This window comes from Falco cherrug, chromosome 5 (assembly GCF_023634085.1).
Source record: "Falco cherrug isolate bFalChe1 chromosome 5, bFalChe1.pri, whole genome shotgun sequence".
Classification (NCBI taxonomy): Eukaryota; Metazoa; Chordata; class Aves; order Falconiformes; family Falconidae; genus Falco; species Falco cherrug.
In genome coordinates, this window is record NC_073701.1 from 34,681,122 (window position 1) to 34,703,411 (window position 22,290).

Consider the following 22,290-nt stretch of genomic DNA (forward strand, 5'->3'; position numbering starts at 1 on the left):
TGAACATCTTCATTTGTTACTCCTCCAGGGCTAATGGCAGACACATCCTCTCTGGTCCCCACAGGGTTCCTGCACCAGCTTCCACAAGGTGGTTTGAGGGAAGGGAGGCTTTAGGAAGACGGTTTCCTCATGCTTCTATGTTCTTTTCAAGATCAAGCACAACCACCATTTGAGAATTGAGGCTGTATGTGCGATGCACAGAGCATCACATAGATACATAGCCTCTTTCTTGCAAAATATACACAGGCATTGAGCAAACACCAGGCACACGCGCGCGCACACACACACACAGGCAGGCAGGGCTTTCAGCAACCACCTCCTCTCACATGGCATCTGAACCAACAGGCACTGGCTGACACCCCGAGGGTATGAATTTGCTGCTGACTCACCCTCCCTGCAAGGGGTCCCAACAGCTGCCTTCCCCTCCCTTGCAAACCCAGTGCTGCACAGCTCCCCCCTAATGAGCGTGTGCTGACCCAAGACCACCCGTTACAAGGCACAGCTCCAGCCACCAGCCCTTACCTCCAGCCAGAGGCATCCAGTTGAGTGATCAAAAAGCAAATACAAACAAGGCTGCCTGCATGGAACCCGTTCTGACTCAAGGCATGTCAATTTTTGCTTGCTAGTTATTCTCTGGCAAACAACCCAGGTCTCTCTTTCTAGTGAAAAGATTTCCTGAGCAGGATATTATGTGGTGATAGAAGATAAGATCTTCATGGTCATGATAAAAGCCCCAAAACAAGGGTTGGTTTCTCTCAATCACCCAGAAAGAGATGAACTCAAGACTGATGTCAAGGAAACCTCTCCCTCCATCTGCCCTGACCCCATGGGCAGTGGCTGTGGTGCTTTGTGACTCAGAGCATACAGACATCATCAGACAGAGCAGGTCCCACATCAAGCACCATCAGCTGCTCTCCTTCATGGAGGGTCTCAGCATGGCAGGTACCCCAGGAGCAAACAGACCACCCCTGAAGGCTCTGGGCTGGGCAGCTGATCCCAACAGGTCAGACAGCGTCTAAGAGGAAGAATATATCCTATCCCTGGGTTTTGGCCAGAGTTTGGAGGCACAGAGATGAAGAGCTCTCCCTTTGGAGTGAAGCTGCAGTTGAAGAAGACATCCCAGGTTCATCTGAGATGTGTGATCCCACCAAACCACACATGCTCACAGCACAGCCAGGTGTTACATTTCCAAAATAGCATTACCAAAATAGCTTTAGTAGCAGCTACTTTTGTGCTGGCACACTTGATTTCACACTAGGAATGACATTGGGGTGTTTGGGTGAGATTTTTTGTGTTGAATCGTTGGTTGGGTGGTTTGTGTTTTGTTTTGTTTTGTTTTTTTCAAATCATAATCAAAATATTTGCACTAGTAAAACTTTCCAAGCCACACCGTCTCACACAGGAAATCTATGACAAGCCAGCAAATGGTGAGCCATGCGTTGTTTCCACTGCCAGAGGAAGGGCTTAGCACACATAGTCCACAGAGTGTGACAGGCAGCTGGGTCTTCTGCAGAACCTTGTGGTGTGGGTCTGGCTAAGGGTGCTAAGAAGCCAGGATCCCTCAGAGGCAAGCCAGGCTACGCTGCAGGGGGCAGGGCTGGCTATGCCACCGCACTGCATCATTTGGAAACAGCTTTAGGAAGGTCTGAGGCGGGGAAGGAAGAGAGGAAGGAATTCGTTGAATTCCTGATAGAGTGGCTAAAACAGTGTCAGTATAAAGCTCAAGCTGTGGTTACAGATGGTGAGCTCAGATGCTTTGTAAAGTCCTGCCCTGTGTTTTGGGAATCACAGTATCTTTACAAACCTGCCCTGAAACTGTCTACCCACGCAGTGTCTGTAATGTGAACTGGTCAGAATATCTTCAATAATATATTTCTTGCTTGGTCCTTTTTTTTTCCAATCAAAATATGTTATTCTTCTTATAGCCCAGTGATCTTCAAAGACCTACAGCTTCCAAAGATGTTTCAGGGGGGAGGTTTGCTAAGGTTCAGGGTGGTCTTCTTAGGTTGAGGAAGAAAGTTTGAAATAATCCCCTTATTAATTCCTTCCATCCTGCAATAGCTGTCCCAACATAATCTGGTGTTGTGAAAAACCTCAGCAGTTTTTGTTCCTGTGTGGAACAAAAACAAACGCTGAAAACATGAAAGAGGTTGTGAAACAGGATTATTGACTCCAGCCTGATCCAATCGGATCATGCACTGGTTCAACTGGATCAGTTAACACACAGAAAAGTAACACTTTTTAAAAAATATATATTATATTTTATAAAATATAAACTCAGCGTTCATATTAACAACCTTTGCAAAGACTTTGACTACCTGCTTATCTCCCGGACACTTTTCATAGCAGAGATAAGACCGTCCTGACACACTGACAGTGGTTTGTTCCCTTCATGGTGGTGGTGATGTCTGCAGAAGGGGAGGAGGAATGAGCCCCCCCTCCCAAAAAAAGGGAAGAGTGGCCTTCATGGCAGGAAGGAAATGCATGTATCTGTGTGTGGAGATAGCAAAACAAGTGAATATTTCCTTCAGCATTCCTCCCCCTCGTGCACACACCCATTGCCTGGAGCTACAGGAGGCAAAAGTATGTGGGAGCATTTGGTAAGGTATTGGCAACACCTCTCCATCTTCAGGTGTGCAGGGTGGCAAGGAAGACCTGAATTAGAGCCGGATGATGGGATTTGAGTCACTGAGATGGACTTACATACTGCAAAGCTGCCCAGCTGCCTGTGACAAAGGGGTTCCACCTCAACGACTAAGCCTGGAAATCTCCTCAGACTTGGCTCCTACTTCAGCCTTGCTCGCAGTTGCCTTATTCTTAAAGCATTTTTCCTGTGGGATCAGTCCCAGCTTTTTTTTTTTTTTTTCCTCTCTTTCCAGAAAATGCATCAACTGAGAGTCCATCTCACTGCTCATTGTGAATCCAGTCTGGTTGGCTCCTTCTGCACCAGACTGTGCAAGGGGACCATTAAAGTCTGCCCTCCCCTGCATAAGAAGGGTCCAAACACTGACCTTATAGAGGTTACAGTATATTCAGGGGAGCACTACGTGCTGTCCCCAAGTATGACTTACTCTGTTTAGAAACTGGGAGTAAAATCAGTTCTTCAACAAAGGATCCACCTTTGGTTTTCACTGGTGCATGTGCAAACAGAATTTTATTGTAAGGGGGAAGAACCACGGGGACTGAAGATGTACGCACAAAGAGGGGGCAGATCACACCTGCTTCGAGCAGAAATGAAATGACTGTCCAAGAGGCAACACGATGGCAAATGGAGCCCAGAGAAGGAATAAACCCATCTGCATTTTAATCGCAGCAATCAAGAGCTCACCAAACCCACCTGCTTTTCTTTAGTGCTTTCCTAGCACGCTAAGGCTGCAGCCACCAGAGGTCAATGTGACCGCGTCAATCTCAACCAGCTGTTCGGTGCTGCACAGAGTCCCTTCGAAACTTTGACAACAAACAGAAATATGAAGTTGTGTTTTCCACCTCTCAGGACATAACTTTGGGGTAGATTTGCGTGTAAACCAACATTCAAAGCATGAATCACAATGTGACCTCAGCACTATCCTGGAAAAAAGGGCTTGAGAATGGCAAGGTCCCCAGTTAGCATCCTGCAAGCACTCTGAATTGAGACCCTGTTACTTGCCTGCAGTCCTACAGGACGCCACAAGTGCTCCAGTTACTCCCAGCATGTCTCATACTGCTAGTTTCAGTGTCACTAGGGTGTTCTCACCAGTCCCAGACCTGCCTGGTTAGCAACAGGTGGAAATGGACTATCTGACCTCCCCTGAGTCCTGTTTGTATTCCCTGGGGCATAAGGGCTGTCACAGTGAATGAGGTCTGCGGCAGGTCCAGGCTGGCTGAATAAAACAAGTAGCTGACCAGCGGCCAGAGGAAGGCAAGCGGGTTAAATGAGCAGGGTCATTAGTCTGGATTAGTAAAAGTCAAACAGGGAAGACGGGACTATGCAGAACAGAAATCAGTATGTCTGGAAAGTTTTGTAACAGCCAGCCATTCTTCTGCACTCCCACACCTGCCAGTCATGTTCTCCTCTCCATCTCACCTATGTCCTCTCCTAGACCACCTCAAACAGTCACCAAGATGCCATTTCCATCCTAGTCTCCCAAAACCTTCATCATGTATGTGGACACCTACCTAGTCAGAGCAAACAAAAGACTCCTATTCCCCCTCCAGCAGAGCTCCAGCCTCATCTCCAGCCTTGTGGGATGTCATGTTTCCCTAGGTAAGAGACATCTTCTTCTCCAAGAAGACTCCAGCAGACTACAGGTTCATCAGTGGTCCTCTGCCCAAAGCTAGCCAGCTGCCCAGACCAAGCACATTTACACCATCTCATATGAATGAGCTCTAGCTTAGGATGGGAACAAAGACAGATCAGAAGAAAAACCCTGCCTTGTGTTTGCAGGGCAGCTGAAGTCAAAGACACTGAGACAGTGAGAATCACTTTCACCAGCTCAGATGCTGTTATGTAGACGAGCAAATTGACTGTGAGCAGTCTGAATTCAGAAGACTAGACAGAAGATTAGCTAGTTATCTGGGAGCTCTGCTCAGCCCACTTCAGAAATGCTCTGGTTCCTCATGTAGCTTCAACAGGAGGGAAGGAAAGAGCATAGATGGAAAACACCACTTCCATCTTCCCTTCCTCTTCCCTGAAGATGATCAAAGCCCTGTATGGCTCCTTTCCTGAGCTGGTACACAAGCATGCTCCAGGGTCTTTGGTAGCCAGAGTCCCCAAGAGTCACTGTCAGGCTGAGACTGGCTAGATGTTGATGGATGAGAAGCAGAAGGGGGTGATACCATCCCATAACACCCATGACACTAAATGTGCCATGTCAGCAAAAGGGACAGGGTTCATGTATCAGGGAAGGAAGATGCTGGTCTTTCAGACCTACCAGCAAATTTGCTCCATAAAGCGACAGACAACATAAATTAAGTCCCAAAATACTCCCTTCTGCTACAACAGTTGGAGTTTTGAGGGCACAGGTTAGCAATGTATGTGGGATAGCATGTTGGCTTTTCAGCTTGCAGCCCGTTAAAGCTCCACCAGCAACTGTCAGCAAACAGGTCCTGGTTCACCTGTGCACCTAGCCTTGCAGTTCATGGTTCGGGCAACAAAGCCAAGCCTGGTGGTTTCCTAGCCCCAGGAATACCTGAGGGAGGGCGATGCAACTGCAAGAAAGGGAGGCATGCTGAGACTTTGGTGGGGTTTCAGTAGGCCAGGATCAGGCCAGGACCTTTTTCCCTTGGCTGGAGAGAAAACCTGTCCAGGACACAGACAGGGAAAAGAGCTGAGCTCCTGCCAACAGGGACAAAGTCTCTCCGCAGAGAACAAAGAACAGCCGGGTGCCGCCAGCACGTGTAACGCTGCTCCAGAGCCACCGGGTGGCACCACCCCACCGTGCAACCCCTTGGGGAAGGCGGTGGCTGGGCAAAGCCCAGAAGCTTTGGGTCAGCGTGTCCTTATGCCGGAGCCCTTGCAAAGAGAAGGATGTGGGGAGCCAAGTCCTGTGACTGTTCCTGCCACACAGACCTGCCAGGGCTCCTTGATCCTGACTGCTGAGGCCTTTCCCAAGCCTTTCCACTCTGAAGATGCTTGACCCACACCCACACCCCTTGACCACTGCCCTGACCTACACTGGGCCCAGCTATTCTCATCCTACAGCTGCTGGGAGATTGCTGCTGCACTGAGCCGGGCCCAGACCTACCTGCAGGACAGAAAAGGGGCCATAACTCCCCTCTGCTCCTGTTAATGCCGCCAAATGGGCGTGTGCTCCAGGGCGTGTGACAGAGGTGGGTCTGTACAGAGCAACTCTCAAGCCACGTTCAGCAGGGGCCAAGGACTACAAACCAAAGCTGAGACCTGACAAGGTCGGTACAGATGTGACCTAAGCCAGTGGTTAAATGCCAGAGGTGAAGGCAAGAGCACAACATCTAGGACCTCATTTCCACCTCCGCATACCACCATGGGCACACCAGATGCCCTGCAGGATGTGACCCTAGATAACGCAGGAGGTCTTGCAGCCCTTCTGCCTGCTGCACGGGATCTGTGCTGGAGCCTTCATGGCTGAACCTGGTGTGATTCATAATCTTCCCCCAAGCACTTCTCCATGACTGGCCCTCCAGAGCTCCCTGTTCCTGTGTCCTGAAGCCAATACACCCAGCTACCTCCTTGTCTTGACCCGAGTGGCTCTCTGCCCTTCAGATGGTCCCACAGAGAGCAGCATCAGCCAAAGCCAGAGACAGCCATGGGGGGACTCAAACCCTGGGGTGCAGCAGGAGCCGTGCCTCACTTCCCAGGAACTGCAGCCTCCCTGCAAGACCAGACCTTTGCAAGCCCCAGGAACGTAACCCCAGACCCCCCCCACCCCCCTGGGAGCTGGATGCCCATTTCCCCTGGGAAGGAGTCACGCCCTGCCCCAGGGATGCGATCCTTGGGCTGGAGCCACAGACAGATGCTAGCTGGAGCCCGCCCAAGAGCAACGAGCTTTCCAAGTCCTTTCCCTTTCTTGGGGGTCTGGTAGTCACATAAACAGGAAAAGCCTGGCCCTCTCCCCTCGCTTCCACGGCTCTGCCTCCCCTCCCCTCCCCTCCGCCGGCGTGATGGAAGCCCCAGCGCTGGGCTGCTTGGCCCCCACGAGGAGCTGCTGGCTGGCCCCTGACCTCCAGGCTCCGCATTTCCTGTGGCAGCCGAGGAGGGAGACGAGGCCCCTTCTTCCAGACGCTGGGGCTGGGCGTAAAGGGGCCTCAGCGGGCCAGCCCGGCGCGGGGAGGAAAGGTCGTGGCAGCCCTGTGCCAGTGACCCGAGGTCTGAGGAGGCAAAGATGCCAGCTGCCCCGGGAGAGGTGGGAGCATCTCTGGGACAGGAGCCTCCAGCCCAAAATGACAGGGCGAGGGCCACGCTCCCGCCCCGGCCCTGCAGCCAGCTCCCCAAACCCTTCTTTATCTCCTGGCGCTTATTTTTAAAAGCTTTGTGGCCTTCCCTCCTAAAACCATAGGCGGCCACTCTGGGTCAGGGCGGCTGCCCAGGAGGGACCGGAGCAGTGCCTGCAGGGGAAGGGTGCAGCTCCTCCTCCAGCTCACAGTCACCCTTGCAGAGCCCAGCGCTGTTAACCCTCAGCAACCTAAGCCCAGCTGCAGGAATAGATGCCCATCCTAAAATGAAAAAGCTGGGATTACTGCCTAGGAGGGTGTTACCCCTTTCCCCCAGGTCTCTTGAGGGAGGACTAAGCCAAGACAGACATCCCCTGCCCTTCCACACATCTCCTATGGGTCATCACAGGGAGTGGGACTGAGATCTCTGGAGGGGAGCAGGGAGAAGAACCAAGCCTTGCTGAAGGATTTCAGCTTGAGAGGCAGATCCCGGTCCCCGGGGTCCTGGTCCATGCTTGGGTTCTGGTGCCAGCCCTGGCTTGTAAAAGCCCACCACACTGGCCAGATGTGATGCTCACTTTTCACGGCCTGGCGGGGTGTGCCAGATGCATGGGGAGAGCAGGGAGGAGGGGATGGCATCCCGGATGGAAACCTCTGGCATGCCTCTGCGTGGATCTCCACTCTGCCCTGGAATGCGCCCGCCAGCAGCATGTGGGAAAGTGGAGTCAGCAGAGACCTTGGATGTGTCAGCTCCCCGGCTGAGTAAACAAGAGGAGCCCTGGCAAGCATTCAGCCCCAAGCATCTGAGACCTTGAAAAAAGGGGGCTGGAGACAGGGAGATTCTTCTGTCCCCTCCTTGCTCAACCCCTGCAAAGTATCTCCTAACCTCTCCCCTACCTCAGGTGCTAACACCACCTCTTCTCACCCCCACCACATCTGGAGAAGTGTGGGGAGACACTCTCCCTGAGGCATTTCCAGCACCCGGCTGTCAGATCTAACATCTGGGAGAAACACTGCCACAAGAGGAGGGTCTGGGGAAGAAAGAGGTGGGATAAAAGGATTTATCACCCACCCACACCCCCCACGCCGCGCACACCCATCTATGCCCCTTGGCCGTCTCCCAGACAGCAGGGAGAACAGAGCGTGGAGAGAGTTTCCACCAGCAGTCCTGGCACTGCCTCAGTGAGCACAGTGATGGGCTGGGACAGAGGCTCACTGCACCTCCCAGGTAAACACCTCCCTGGCCCCGGCTGGAGACATTCCCACGAGGGGATGCAAGCTCCAGCCACCCTCCCTGCAGGTTTCACAGGCTCAAGGAGAGGCTGCAAAACAACAGGTTTCCCCAGTGCCTGTTGGAGACATACTCCCACCACTCCTTGGGTTGCCAGCATTGTATCCCTCATGTCCTCCATAAAGTGCACCCACAGGACACAGCCCCTCATCCGCTCTCTGCCCAGGCACAGGAGCCTGGTTTGGGGTCTGGAGAAGAGAGATGGGCTGGGGAAGATACCCCCAGTGACATCCCAGTGGTGGACCCATCATGTCCTGGGGGGCGAGCTCCTGCAGCAGTGGTGCTGGAAGGCTGTGCTCACCTTCTGGCCACTGTCCCACGTCCCCTATCGCTCCTCGGCAGGCACAGACTCCCAGAGAATGAGCCATTGTTCCCCAGCCCTGTGGCCTCTTCCTGTCCCTGTAGGGCTTCGAGACAAACAAAAGCAGAGCCAGACACGGTAGGGAGGAGGCTGGGCCTGCTCCCCTCCTCCAGATCCCGCAGCAACCCCGCAGGCAGGCAGGCAGGCAGACGGATGCCCGCCTTGGGGGAATGGGCAGGGACATCCCTATTTTTAGCTGCCTCTGCATCCCCACCCCCTTCCTTCCGTGGGCCAAAAATACATGGGCTGTATGGACAGGCAAAATCATTATCATAAAAGAGTTGTCCAGGCCTTCTGTCCAGCCACTCCCCTGGCTTTCACCTCTTCCCTTTGACCAAGACAGATTCCTCAACACACAGTCTCTCTTTCCCATCATGGATGACATCACTTCTTCCCCATCCCTCATTTCCTGTACCTCCACATTCTCTCTCCGCACATTGCACCCTTCCTCATCCCTGCACCCTGCTCCCCTTCTGCTTCATGGATGCATCCCCCATCCCTTGATGGTCCCCTCTCCCTTGCCATACCAACCATGGGGGACCTACTCCCTTCTCTTGAGACCCCCCAGCTCCTCCTTTCCCTGAAGCACCTTCCCCCACCTCCTCTCACAACTCTTCTCTCCCAGAGTCCCTTTAGTTTCCTGCTCCTCTAACCCATCCCCTGCACACCCTCCCTCCCTGCTGCATCCCTCATACCCTCACCATCTCCCCCTTTCTCTCCTCACCCCAGCAACCTCCATCCCAGCTCCCTCCAATCTGCATGGGCTTTAAACTCCTGCAGATGTGCTCCGCCTCCTTACCCTGCCAAGGAAACATATCTGGGGGATGGCAAATGGACCCCCAGATGCCCTCAAACACAGAGAGCTGCTTCTCCAAGCAGTAAATTAGCTATCTGAGCTCCCCCCACCAGCTCCCACCTTCATCTCCTTAAAGTCTATGATAAGGAACCGGAGAATCAAGTGGTGTTTGTGGAGGTTGTTCTGGGGGAGACATAATGTACATACATAAATGTATATATTTACATCTCCTTTTCCAGTGCCCGGAATCACAGAGGTGTTTCCAGGCCACCGGCAGCTGTTTCTGGATTGCTTCTGGTTTATGCAACATCCCCCCCTCCCCTCCCAGCCACAGCCCCCATCCCCCCCACCCCCGCCGCCTTCCCTCTCCTCTTTGCCCAGGGGAAAGTCAGAGGGAGAGCACAGACTGGGTGTCTGTCCCTCCATCCTCCCTCCCACAACACCTCCCAAACACCCCTACAGCACCCGACATCCCCATCCAGCGAACAGGGCTAGCATACAAGGAGGAAGCCAGGGAGGGTGGGAGGAGGAAGAAAAATGAAAACATTTGGGATGTAAGATGGGCAGAGGGAGGAAGGCAGCCCGCCAGCAAGCCTGGGAACTCATCCCTACCTCCTCCTGGGCTTTGGCAAACCCCGAGGCTTTGAGTTCCCAGCCCAGCTCCCCGGTGAAAAGCATGCACATGCACACATGCACACATGCACACATGCACACATGCACACATACAGACACACACACACACACCCCCACCCCTCTGCAAACCCCACAAGTGGGATGTGGTCGGTCTCATTCCTTCAGCTTCCTGCTGCTCCAGGGGAGGGGAGCTGAAGGAATAGGTGGGGAATATTAAAAGTGGGCTTTTACAGAGGTCAATCCACCATCTTCTAGCATGAGTGGGTCTAACCCAATGCTGCTGCCTGCCTGCTGGTTCTCACCATAATCCACCCACTTTCCTTCCCCAGTGCAGCACAAGGATGCTGGGAACCGCACTAGTCTGATCCCTCTCCCTGGTTATCACAAAGGTTATGGGCACAGAGCAGAGGACCCACAGCACAGCCCTAGAAATTGGCTGAGCCTAGCACATCCCTGGGGGTGCTGCTGGAGGAGAAATCACTCTGGTGAAGTGTGAGTATATATGTGGTGAGTATATATGTGTGAGTATATATGGGGTATGAGGAATCCAGTGCCCACAAAGCCAGTGCTGGCATCAGGCCAGGGATGCTCTGGGCAAGACGCTGGGTGCCTCACACCTATCCCTTGCCCTGGGGTGTCACCTCCTGCCACCACCCTGGCTTGCTCACCCTAAAACCGGCTCTGCCTCCAGCTCATCCACAGGGCAGCGAGACACAGACCGGAGGCAGCACTGAGGGCGACAGGCTGGGAGGAGGGATGAGGGACCTGTCAGTACCAGGGTGCGGAGGAGCTGGATGAGGCCATGCCAGAATGCGTGGTGGGGCAGGAGGCCCTACGGACCCCCCTTCCCGTCATGGCAGGGGACTATCCCCTACCCTGCTGCCAGAATTAATTCCTGTATCCATGCAGTATGTGCCCTCACAGCCACCGTGAGGAGAATGGAAACATCTGGAAGTCACCCGCAAACAAGCAGCACTCCCAGTTAATGAGGAAATATGAGCCGGAGACCCTGGGCAGCAACAGGATATGTACTTCTTGTGTGCCGAGCCAGGCACCCCCTTCACACCAATCCCCTGCCTGCCCCCCTTCCCCAGGAAATTTCCAGGGCTGGGGCTCTGGGAGCGCAGCAGCATGCTCCAGGAGCTCCATCCCAGGAAATTTCATAGGGAAAGAGGGAGGCAGGAAGGCAGCAAGTAGAAATGTCAGGGAATAGAAATCCAGGGGCAAGTGCACCATCCACAGGCTGGGATGCCCCCATCACCTTTCCTCAGCTCCCCCCAGGCACCAGGGAAAGGGAGAAGGGGGATTTTTCTTCTATGGAGGGGAATCCTGCATCAGCCTCCCTCAGGCATCAGGTCTGAGAGCCACAAGGACTGGGACTACAAAGCGAGATGGCAGAAAGGACTGAGCACCTGGAGGTGTGGGGCAGAGATCTCAGCTCCCCCCAGCATCCCTCCATTCCTTTCTCCATCCCCATCATGCTCAGCCCCCCATTAGACCTCAGCACCATGCTGGAGGGATGAGCACTGGGAAGAAGAAGGGATGCAATCTGTGCTACCCTATCTTTGATGTTGTGAGAATCAAAGCAAATCCTCAGCTGGGAAAGCTGTGGGGCCACTTTTCTGCTCCCATGATAAGCTCGATGGCCCGTCCCTCTGTAATAGTGAGACTGGTACTGGCTGCCTGGAGCACAGGGCTACAGACGGGATGAAATGTTGGGGTGACTGAAGGTAAATGAGGTAGCCAGGCTGGGAGGGGTCCAGGCATTAGCTCCTGCCCAGGGCACCCATAAGCAGTACAGTGGCTCTGCAGCACAGTCACCTCTCATTTATCAGCCAAGGTAGATAAACAGGTTGGAAGGCAAGGTTGTATGGATTCACTTTCCAGGCAGCTGTATATGAAAGAAGGGGGTCTTAGGGGGGCGCAACCCCTGTTAGGTTACAGCTGGAGGGGCCACATGACCTCTGTTCATACCCAGGCAACCAAAGGCCAGGATGGGTGCTGAGTCCTGGAGCTGGCACATACACTGGAGGTCTCCAAAGCACTTCAGCACCAGCCCCAGGACAAAAGTCACAGCCCAGCTGGCATGGCCACAAGACCAAAAGATTTGGGGAGGGGTGCTGAAGAGGGGGGATTTCCAGCTGCTTTCCTGGAAACAAAGCCTGTCTTGGCCTGGAGTGCAGAGATGCTTGAGGCAAGGGTGAGGAGGAGGAGGAGGCAGTGGAGAGCTGGCCACCCCGCAAGGAGCAGAACATGGCCCCTGTCCCATCTGGAAGAGATTTGTTCTGCATTCCCCGGCGGAGGCTGCTGCCATCGCCCAGGCTCCACTCCCTGCTGCAGCCCCCACTGCAGGGCATGCGGATGGGGGTGAGGGGAGTGAGGAGGACCCCCTTGGGCTGTGCGGAGAGATGCCCTGGCAGGCCATGCAGAGGAAGGAGACCCAAACAAAAGGTCTTTTCCTGCCTTGCCCACCACCCCTATTGGCTTCCTCTGAGCAGGACTCGGGGGAAGAGATGCCTCCCTGGCAAGTAGGGAGGATGCAGGTCACAATTTCCCCTCCTTTCCCTACTGGTGGCACAGTTTACCCCCCTCCTCAGACCTGAGATCCCATCTCCGTCCAAGACATAGACTCACTTAGAAGTACCACCAAAATGCACAGTCCATGTGATCCTAATTCCTAATGGAGAAGACCTCCACAAAAGGCAGAAAACCCAACTATCCCATTTCACAGAGGAGAAGCCTGAGGCCGACAGGCTGAGAATGGTGCCATAGCCCTACTGCTGCTTAGCAAACCTCTGAGCAATAAGATGCTCCTGCCCAGGCACCCCAGCGAGAGCCACCTGAGCCTGGGAAGAGGCCAGGCTCCATTTTGACATCTCCTCTGCAGACATCTTGTCATCCCTTCATCCAGGCCCTGCTTAACCCCAGCAAGTCTCATCTCGCCTTCACCAGCAGGGACACCTCCCTTCTCCACCACAGGGCCCTGAATAGGTGCCTGGCCAAGTGCTCCCCAGCAGAGCCACTGAGTCTCTCCTGGAGGCCATGAGGGTCACCAGTGGCACTGGTGATGCCATGCCCACCACCAGGCTGACCCTCATTGGCACTGATAGGGTCTTCTGCCCTGTGACCATCAAGGGACAAAGCAACAAAGCACAATGTCAGAGGGATGTGGTGTCCCCTGTGTGGGCAGAAACCCTCTCTGGTGCCTCCAAAGTGCATCTCCCTTAATTTACCCACTGCCACCCCCTCACCCTGATCAGCTGCTGCTGCTATGACGCTTGTCCTGATCCCGTGACGCTTGTCCTCACCCTGTAACGAATGCCGACCTGGCCCACGCGGCCTTCAGGGAGGCTGTTATCGTGCTAATGCTCAACCCAATGCTACCCACAGGTCCCGGCATGACCACCCACCCCCAGACCCCATTCCCAGTTGGCAGTGCTGCACTGCAGGTACTAGGGGCTTCCCATCCAACATGGGATGGGATGACCCTGTATGATACCCAAGGGGTCACACACACAGAGGAGGTAAATTCCTTTCCTTTGCCCCCTGGCCAGGCTCCCCTAACCAAGTTAGCCAGCAACCTGGGCTTCCTCTTTTCCCCAAATCCATTCAAGCAGGCATCCAGGAGCAGGAGGCAGCCGATGGAGCCGGAGGATGGGAAATGGCACTGGGGAAGTGAGGAGGAGGGGGGAAGCGACAGAGAAGTTCCTGAAGTTTTCTGTCCTGGATAGTTGGAATAAATCTCATTTTCTCTGGTCTCCTTGCCAGGCGAGGATTGGCTCGGCGGTGCTGCAGCCCGCCCTCCTCCTTCCCACGTCCCCTCCCCACCAGCTTCACTCCCTCTCTCCCGTGGCATCGCAGCGTCAGCCTGGGAGAGCCAGCCTTGGGGAGACAGCCGAGCCGGGCTTGGGGAGACAGCCGTGGGAAAAGGGAGGGGGCCATGCCTCCCCGTTCTCCCCTCCTCTACTCTAGGATGCAGCACCAGTGACCCGCAGAGCAAGGTACGGGGGCCCACTGGGAGCTTCCCCCAACTTTTCAGCCGGGGGACAGGGAAAAAAATAACCCTCGTTCAGAAGAAGTAAATCCTGAAAGTTTTGATTCCTCAGTTTTAGGAGCTGGGGGCGGGGGGATCGGGAGCAGAAGGAAAAGGGTGGAGAGGGTGGTTGGAGAGGGGAGAAGCGGGAGGGGTGGCAAGGCAATGGAGTCGGGGAGGATGGTGAAAAAGAAAAGGAGAAGAAGGCAGGAATGCAACAGGAAACTGAGAGGAAGGAAAGCAGGAGTGAGGAGAGGGGAGACAGGCTGGGGGGAGCAGGGAGAGAAAGGGGGCAAGGAGGGAGTCCCATGGATGGGGGAAGGCAGTGGGGCACCCCCGTCCCACACCCTGTTCGGGATAGCCCTCGCAGCCCCGCAGGCTCTCAGCGCCTCGATTGTGGGGGACTGCAGAAAGAAAGGGAGCACTTTTGGGCAAGGGGGACAGGGAGACGATGGCTGGAAACCACCCGCTTTTGGAGCCCCAGCCTCCCTCCACGTCCCAACACATTTGCTTGGAAAAATACCCTTGTTACATGGAGAGATAAAACTCTCTATATATGTAGCAGCCAGCAGCACAGGAGTTCGACTCAGGCTTGTCTGCCTACTGCCCGGCACAGCTCCAGGGGAGCTGGAAGAGGCCTAGCCTGGCCAGCCAAGCCCCTTTCCCCCTTCCCCAAAAGCCTGTCCCTGCCAGCTTTCCCCATACCAGAACAGTGACCCAACAGGGGAGCCTCTGACTCCCTTCTTCCAGGGAACGGGAGGGTTTTTGGCACTCACAAAGGCTAGGAAAACCTTCCTGGCGCCCACAGCCATTTCCACATGCTCTTCCTTATGTTGAGACCACCCCAAACATCTCCTCGCCCTCTTTTGGAGTATGTCCCCTTGGGGAGGGGGGGGGGCGGGGGTGTAACGAGAGGAGGGAAGAGGCTGCTTTCAGCAGCTCCAGCCAACTAGACATCTGGATTATTTTCCCCCCCTTTCTGGTTTCCGCTCTTCCCAGCAAGCAGAACAGCTCCGGCCATTCCTGGCTAGTGGAAAACCAGTGGTAACCAGCTGAATTCGGGGGGGAGATGGGGAAGGCCGAGCTGGGAGGAGGAGGAGGAGGTGCCAGCAGTTGGTCTTTGAGTTCAGGGGGCTTGCCAGAGGAGGCAAGTAGGGCGCCAGGGAGAGGATGCTGGGGAAGGGGAGGTTGGGATGGGCTGCAGGCTCACCATGCTGGGGGCTGGAGAACACGGCAGGCTGCCAGACGGAAGCAGTATCCGGACAGACGGGTGGCCAGATGAAGGGGGGGGGGGGGGGGGGGGGGGGGGCGGCGGGACGGTGAGGGGTCCCCTTGCCCAGTGGAGGAAAGGAGAGCTCATGGGTCACCCTTTGCCCACAGAATCACGAGTCTCCCTGGCATGGAGGAGTCTACTTGGACAGAGGGGAGGGCTCAAAGGGGCACAGCCAGCAGGGAGATGCACCAGGGGCAGAGGGAAGGAGGAAAAAGGGGGAGATTGGAGGGAAAAAAGGTCTAACAGGCCTGCCAGAAACCTGCCATCCAGGTAGGGCTGAGCACCAGCTGTCTCCCTCCCTCCCTTCTCTCCCAGTGCCTGCTGCCTGCCAGCAGGCAGGGAGAGCCAGGGGCCAGGAGGTGCTGGCTTGCATCACCATGGTGGCCAAGGGACAAGGAAGAAGGAACTCTTTCCTCCTCTCAGCTCCCCACTCAACAGTTCTCCAAGGCAGGGAGCAAGGGATGCTCCCTGTCCCCAGGGTAATGCCAGCCCCAGCCCCCCCCCCAGGGGTCTACAGGGCAGCTTTGCTATGCAGGGGATCAGTGGTGGGGGGTTCACCCCTCAGAGTGGCCTTGCCCGGTTGCAGCACACGCTGAAGGGCACAGTCCCCACTTTGGGTTTCTCGGGGGCTCCAGTGTGCAGAGGGGAAGACAGACTGGAGGGCTGTAACTCACCTAATACCCTCTCCCAGGGTCATGCGCCTTCCCGGGAGACAGCTCAAAAATGGGGTCACATCTCTCTCCTTGTGGTCCTGAGACCCCAGTTGTGTGCTGCAGGGACCACCGCAGTGGTTTCCTTGCACTCCAGAAGAACCCTGCCGCAATGGCTATGGCTGGGCTTCTGCCTGAGAGAGGGAATTGCTCCCCGGTTGTCCTCCCACCACAAATCCGCCACGTGCCTGGCCTGTCCCAGCGGTGAGGCAGCACCACATGGCCTCCATGAGCAGGAGGCAAACATGGGCTGCATGAGCTGGGGGCCAGCAGGAAGCCAACCTGCCACCTTTCCAGCTGCCACCAGCCACTGCCACCCTGGGAGGCAGCCAATGGTGCTAGGATCTGCCAGGGGGAGGTTTGTTTTCCCTTCCCCAGGCATTAACCCCTGGCAGATAAGAGGGGCCCCGGGTGAACAAACAAGGCCAGGGCAAGGCAAAAACGTGTGTAGCCAGCCAGGAAAGCAGCTTCATGTCCAGAGCTCCCCCTCACCAGAAGCTCTGCCACCCTGGAACCGCCTGACTGCCCCGAGGTGACCCAGAGGACAGGCAGGGGAGGCAGGCAGCGTGACAGGGGGGAGACAGATGGAACCATGCAGCAGTGGGGGTCCCAGCACATGGGGGCTAAGGGATGCGAGGCTTCTGCACTGCTTCTTGACATGCTGCCCTCCACAGCCATCCCTGCTGAAGGGACCCAGCTTCAACCTGTTCCCCCAGCCCCTTAGCAGGGACCGAGTCCAGGGATGGACATGTCCCCAGGTGGGCACCCAGACCACTGATGCCCTGAAGTATCCCACACCCTGAATCCTCACCTTTCCCCAACCTGCCCTCTCCCTTTTGCCACACACACTGACAGAAGATCTGCTGATCTGAGTGTCCTCTCTGCTGACCAAAGAGGTCATTGTCCTGCCATCATTCACCCAGCCACTGCCTTCCTGCCTGCCCCCAATGCCTCCAGGACCTGCTTGAGTGCAGGGATCCATCCCACCTTCTCCTCCAACCTTGAGCAATCACCCCCCTTGCCATGCCTCAGTTTTCTCTGCCTGAAAAGCAGCTGCCCTCCCCACACCGCCGGTGGCTCCCTGCTGCTCTGATGTGTCTGCCCAGCACCTGGAGACCCAGCCAGAGGAGAATAAATGAACCAATATATAAATATTGCGTTTTCACTCCGCACCACCCCTCCTCCCCAAGAAGCACGTGGTCCCCAGGCCTCACCCTCTCCCCAAGGGCTCATCTGAATAGCAAAAAGCAGGGAGAGGCTTCTCACCCCGGCAGACGGGGCAGCGGGGCAGGGCACCACTTCAGGAGGAGGTGCTGCCTGGGAGGGAAACCCTCAGCCTGCATTGCGGCATGGGCCCAGCAAAGCTGCTTTGCAGGCAGGGGAAACTGAGGCACACCACGGGAGGTCAGAGAGGTGAAGGAGAGCACGTGGTTCTGGGAGAAAGCCTTTTTCTTCCTCTCCAAAAGGAGGGTGAGGTGAGGGGGACAGCCGGTAGCAACCACCCCACCTCCGACCTCCCCAGCCCGTCCTGGGGGTACAGCCAGCGTGATTGGGACGATCCTCTCCAAGGGCTTCACCATTCCTCTTATCTTGTTTAGGTGGCCAACAAGGGGACTGAGGCATTTGCCCTGCTAGCCCACCCCAAGCTACCATCACCCACTGCCCCATCCGTGACCAGCTCTGCTCACCTGGCTGTGACAGAAGACAGTGGATTAAGCCATAAACCTGCCGCCAGACCAAGCTTCCAGTGGCCTCCACAGCACTGAGGGTGACCCCAGACACCCCCTGGGGACACCTCCACCATCCTCACCGCCAGGCACGTACTCGCTGCAGGTGATTTCATGAGCAAAACGTAGTGCAGGGAAGCAGGGGGACAGGCACCCTTCCCACCTGCGGAAAGCCAAGGTGACATTCCCCCACGAACATCGGAGCAGGAGCGATGGGGAGGCCAGGGATGTGACAGGCCACCCCAGTGCTGGAAGGCCAGCGAGGGCCACTTTGGGGGTCTTTTTCAAAGGCAGGGGCAAGGTGAGGGGTGCAACATGAGCTTGGGGAAGCTGCCGGTGCTCAGCTGGGTGTCAGGCTCCCATGGGAAGCGGCGGTTGAAGTCAGAGCTGACACCGGACATGATCAGCCCACCGCTGGGGGACTTTCGGCACACCATGCACGTGGGGCGTGGTGGGGATGTCTTCGGGGACACCTCTTTCCTCAGCAACCATGGAGGGGCTGACACGGCCAAAGCCAACAACTTCTTCACCCGGACGCTGCGACATGTCCGGCGGACACCGCTGAGGAGCCGAGGCAGTGGGGGCCAAGTGGGGGCATCACCCGCCCCCCCAGCAATCTCGCCCATCATCAAGAATGCCGTCTCGCTGCCGCAGCTAAATGAGGGGACATATGACGGCGGCAGTGGCCGGGGCTTGACCAGCAAGTTCTCCTTCAAAAGTGCCTCCAACAGCTTCTCCAAAACACACCAGGCCTACGGTGAGTGAAGCGCGGGGCAGAAACTGGCACCCAGGCACAGTGCATCCTCTGCAGACCTTCTCCATCACTCCATGCCCAGTTTACCCACTGAGGGACTTTAGGCTGTCAGCAGAGACAGGACATGTCAGAGTCCCCAGTCCTGGTAGTCCCTGCAAGGAGATAACCCTAACCTTGCTTTCAACCACAGTCCTTGCTCCTGTCCTTGGAGGGTTTCCTCCCAGGATGCCCCTAACATGGGGCATGGATGGTTTCTCCTCCTTTCCCTCCCCAAAAGCCCCACACAGCTGGCAGCCTGAGTTGAGCAGTTGTAAAGGGGTGTCCCCCATCTCTCCCAGCCCTACACCTTCCCCATGGGTAGCCTCCCCGAGGAAGCCAAGAAGGTGCTGGGACAGCAGGGCAGTGCTCACAATGCTCATACCGAGGTTGTGAGGACAAGGAGATCCATGGCATGGCCTTCCCCACCTCCACACACCTGGGCTAACCCTGTCACTAGTTGTGCCAACCCCTCCATCTCCATGTCCTCCTCAAGGGACTCCATCCCCCCTTCCCCATTGCGCCTCCATCCTTCCCTGCCAGCCAGGGTCCAGGAGGGACCTTTGGGGAAAGTTGTGGGAAGGATGGGATGGGGCAGCTGGGTGGCTCTTCTGTGGCCTCATAGCACTGGGCTGTGGCTTAGCTCTTCCCCAGCCAGGAAGGTCTGGAGCAGAGGGTCTCGCAGGGGGGATCTGGGGGACCTACCGCAGCCGGGAGGTGGCTGGGCTGAGTGAAAGGCAAGCTGGGACACTGCTGCCATCTCCTGGTCCCATCTGCGTGGCTCAGCCCCCACCGGCATTTTAGCAAGCCCTGAGCCCCCTTGGAGACCCTCTGCTCTAACTCAGGGCTTTGGAGATGTCCGCACAGACAGTGTCCTTTAGAGGCCAGCGTTACCAACCGCAGCGTGACCTGCGCCACTTTGGCGGTCTGTCCCTTGTCCCCCACAGATGTAAGGCAGGCTTCCTCCCACCTAGCTGTGCCCCCCTCACCAGCCATCCCTTCTGCCTCACAGGGCTGGAGTCCGGGTTTTGCACCATCCCTCGCGTCCCTCGCTTGGAAAAGGCCCAAGAGAGTGCCTTCCCTGGGGAAGCAGAGCTGAAGCGCTCAGACTCCCTGCTTTCCTTCCGCCTGGACCTGGGACCCTCCCTGATGAGCGAGCTTCTCCAGGTGATGAGCTTCTCCGAAACCAGTAACAGTGAGGTGGGGGACAATGGCCCAAACCTTCTGTGTGGTGAGGGGACGAAGGATGGGGTCCTTCCAGCATCAGGCATATCCCATGGAAAGGACAAGGCAACATCCAGCTTCTGGGACCACTCCAGGCAGAGCAGCCTGTCGGAGGCCAGCTCACTGCCAGGACTGTCGGTCCATGCCAATGGAGAAGCACACGTCATCGAGGGTGCTGGCGAGGACCCTGCCTGGGCGTCGGGGCCAGGGGCAGCGTCCAGAGGGACCCCATGGCAGGGTCACTGGAACGACTGCACCATTGAAGCAGGGGAGTTTGACAGGGCAGCCCAGGTCCTGGCCCGCCACTATGGTGGGACCAGCACCCCACGGAGCTCAGAGAAGGGCGAGGGTCCCCTGCAGGCCCGGACGCAGACCCTGTGGGAGAGCCCCAGCAGCAGCCTGTGGGGGTCACAAGTGACAGGGGAGAGCCAGTCCCCCGAGGCCACCTGGAATCAACAAGAGGAGGAGGAAGACGAGGAGGAGGTGGAGGAGGAGGAGGCCAAGTTCTCCAGCCTGCGGGAGGGGTATGCTGGTGCCCATGAGGGGCGCAGCAATTCCTTTGAGTATGCCGATGAGGAGGAAGATGATGAAGTCAAGGTGTGAAGAGCCATCCTTCCCACCATGGCCCCCTGCCAGAGGCGCTGGTGCTGGGGTCTTCGCCCTCTTCCCCGTCCCCCACCCTCAGGTGCCAGTGTCACTGCCAGACCCAGCAGATGACCTCCTTGCCAAGCTGGGGGCACTGGGGGACCAGAGAGGGGCAGGAGGAGAGCCTGTCTCCCGGGGGCGCTCCCTGGGGCTAGACTAGGCTGCTGCGGAGGGCCAGTGAGGGCTGTGCATCACAGCGCTGGGCATCACTGCCTGCTCCCCACCTCACTGCCATTAGACACCAAAGGGACATTCCTATGTGCCAAAGAAACCCCAAAACCTTTCCTAACCCATCCCATTCCTCCCTGGCACCCTCTCTTCCATGTCTCAGCCTGGCCTCACCAGCATGTCTGGGGATGTGCCTGGTCCCCCACTGACACCCCCAACCACCCTCTGCACTGGCATGGGTATCCTTCTGGTAGGCCTGGGAGGACCTCCCACTGATAGCTCTGGCATGTAGGGGATGGGGGTCTCCCTAGCTCCAGCTGGTGCAAGACGCTCCCATATAGCACATCTGTCTACTGGGTGAGGTCAGCTGGGGGCTCAAGGGGCAGGCAAACCCCACAGAGCTGAGCTTTCTCTTTTCCCTTCCCCCAAAAAAAAGCTGTGAGCTCAGTGTTCATGAGGTGAGAGCACACAGAGATAATCGCAGGGGTCTTTTCATTTGCCTCCTGCTGCTGAGTGTCACTGAGGACAGCTCCTTTTCTGACCCCTGACCCCTCGCAGCAGGGAGGGGAGAAACTTCTTGGCCAGCTGAAGGCAGAGAAAAGGCTGTCAGGTCACCAGATTCTGCAGTTCAGGCCGTAAAAATCCCTTCCTTTCCCCCACCTCAGAACAAGGAGACTCCCACTCTGCAGCCACTCGGTCTGAGCCTCCTCTTCTCCATCCTCACCCCCTCTTCCCGTTTCCCACATGCGCATCCCTCTTTCCAGCGCACCCCTTTCCAGGGGTATGTGTGGAGGACAGCTAATGTCCCTCACCAAGTGGCCCTGGGTGATGTGGCCGCCCCAGAACGAGCTGCCCCCCACGCTGCCCTGCCTGCAAACTGGCCCTCACAGAAGCGGCTTTGTGCCATGGCATGGAGCCGAGATGCTTGGGGACTGAGGTCACCAGAGGGACCCTCACAGGACCCCCCTTGTTCTCCGGGACAGGAGGGGGTGTGCAGTGGGGGGAGATGCCGGGCCATGGCCACAAGGCTCTGCTCCCACGCAGCTCACCCACCGCCTGTCTGCTTCTGGCAGGGAGCTCTTTAGAGCATAATAAAGAGGCACATGTTGTACATGGGCGCACTGCTCGCAGTCAGGCCGTTGAGGTTACAGGCAAGCCCATAGACCCCAGCCTCCCCCAGTGGCTGCCTCGTGCTGGCCAGCAGCAGCAAGCCAGGGCAGGCAGCAGCTTGAAGGAGCCTCCAGTTCTGGCTACTGGCACACAGCAGGATCAGCCTTACCGCCCCTGCACCCTCTGGTGCAGGGACCCTGGCTCTCAGGATGAGTTCCCTCTGCCCTCCACTTTCCAGACCATAACACAAACTCTAGACCAAAGACCTACACCCATGGAATATCCTTTCTGCCTCCACTTTGTATCCCATGAACTTATTATTGTCCTTATTAAAACAGTTTTGATACTAACTTCTCCTCTGGTGCCTCCCCTCAGCTGCAGCAACCTTATCATCTTCCTTGCTACGTCTGCGAGTGTCCCAGACACAAAATCCCATCCTCTCCACTCTCAGCAGGATTTTCCAGCACCTCTAGGATGCATGGATTAACTAGCCTGGTACTTTGCTGCTCACCATGGCTGACACACAAAGTGACCTTCCTATCCACCCAGCCCCATGTAGCTCACATAAAAGGTGCAAAGCTTCCTCTCCAGCCTGGCAACAATTCACCTGCAGCCAGAAGCAGATCAGTACCCTTCCTAAA

The 22,290-nt window shown here is 56.4% G+C and overlaps 1 protein-coding gene across 1 annotated transcript; it reads left to right on the top strand.

Moving 5' to 3' along the window:
• Nucleotides 1-13,788: 13,788 nt before the first annotated feature.
• CDC42EP1 (CDC42 effector protein 1) lies at nt 13,789-21,999 on the top strand. The gene is made up of 3 exons (XM_005446728.3): nt 13,789-13,970; nt 17,584-18,469; nt 19,515-21,999. Exons 2-3 carry the CDS (start codon nt 18,028-18,030, stop codon nt 20,327-20,329), a joined length of 1,257 nt encoding a protein of 418 aa, XP_005446785.2. The 5' UTR covers nt 13,789-13,970; nt 17,584-18,027; the 3' UTR covers nt 20,330-21,999.
• The last annotated feature ends 291 nt before the right edge of the window (nt 22,000-22,290 follow it).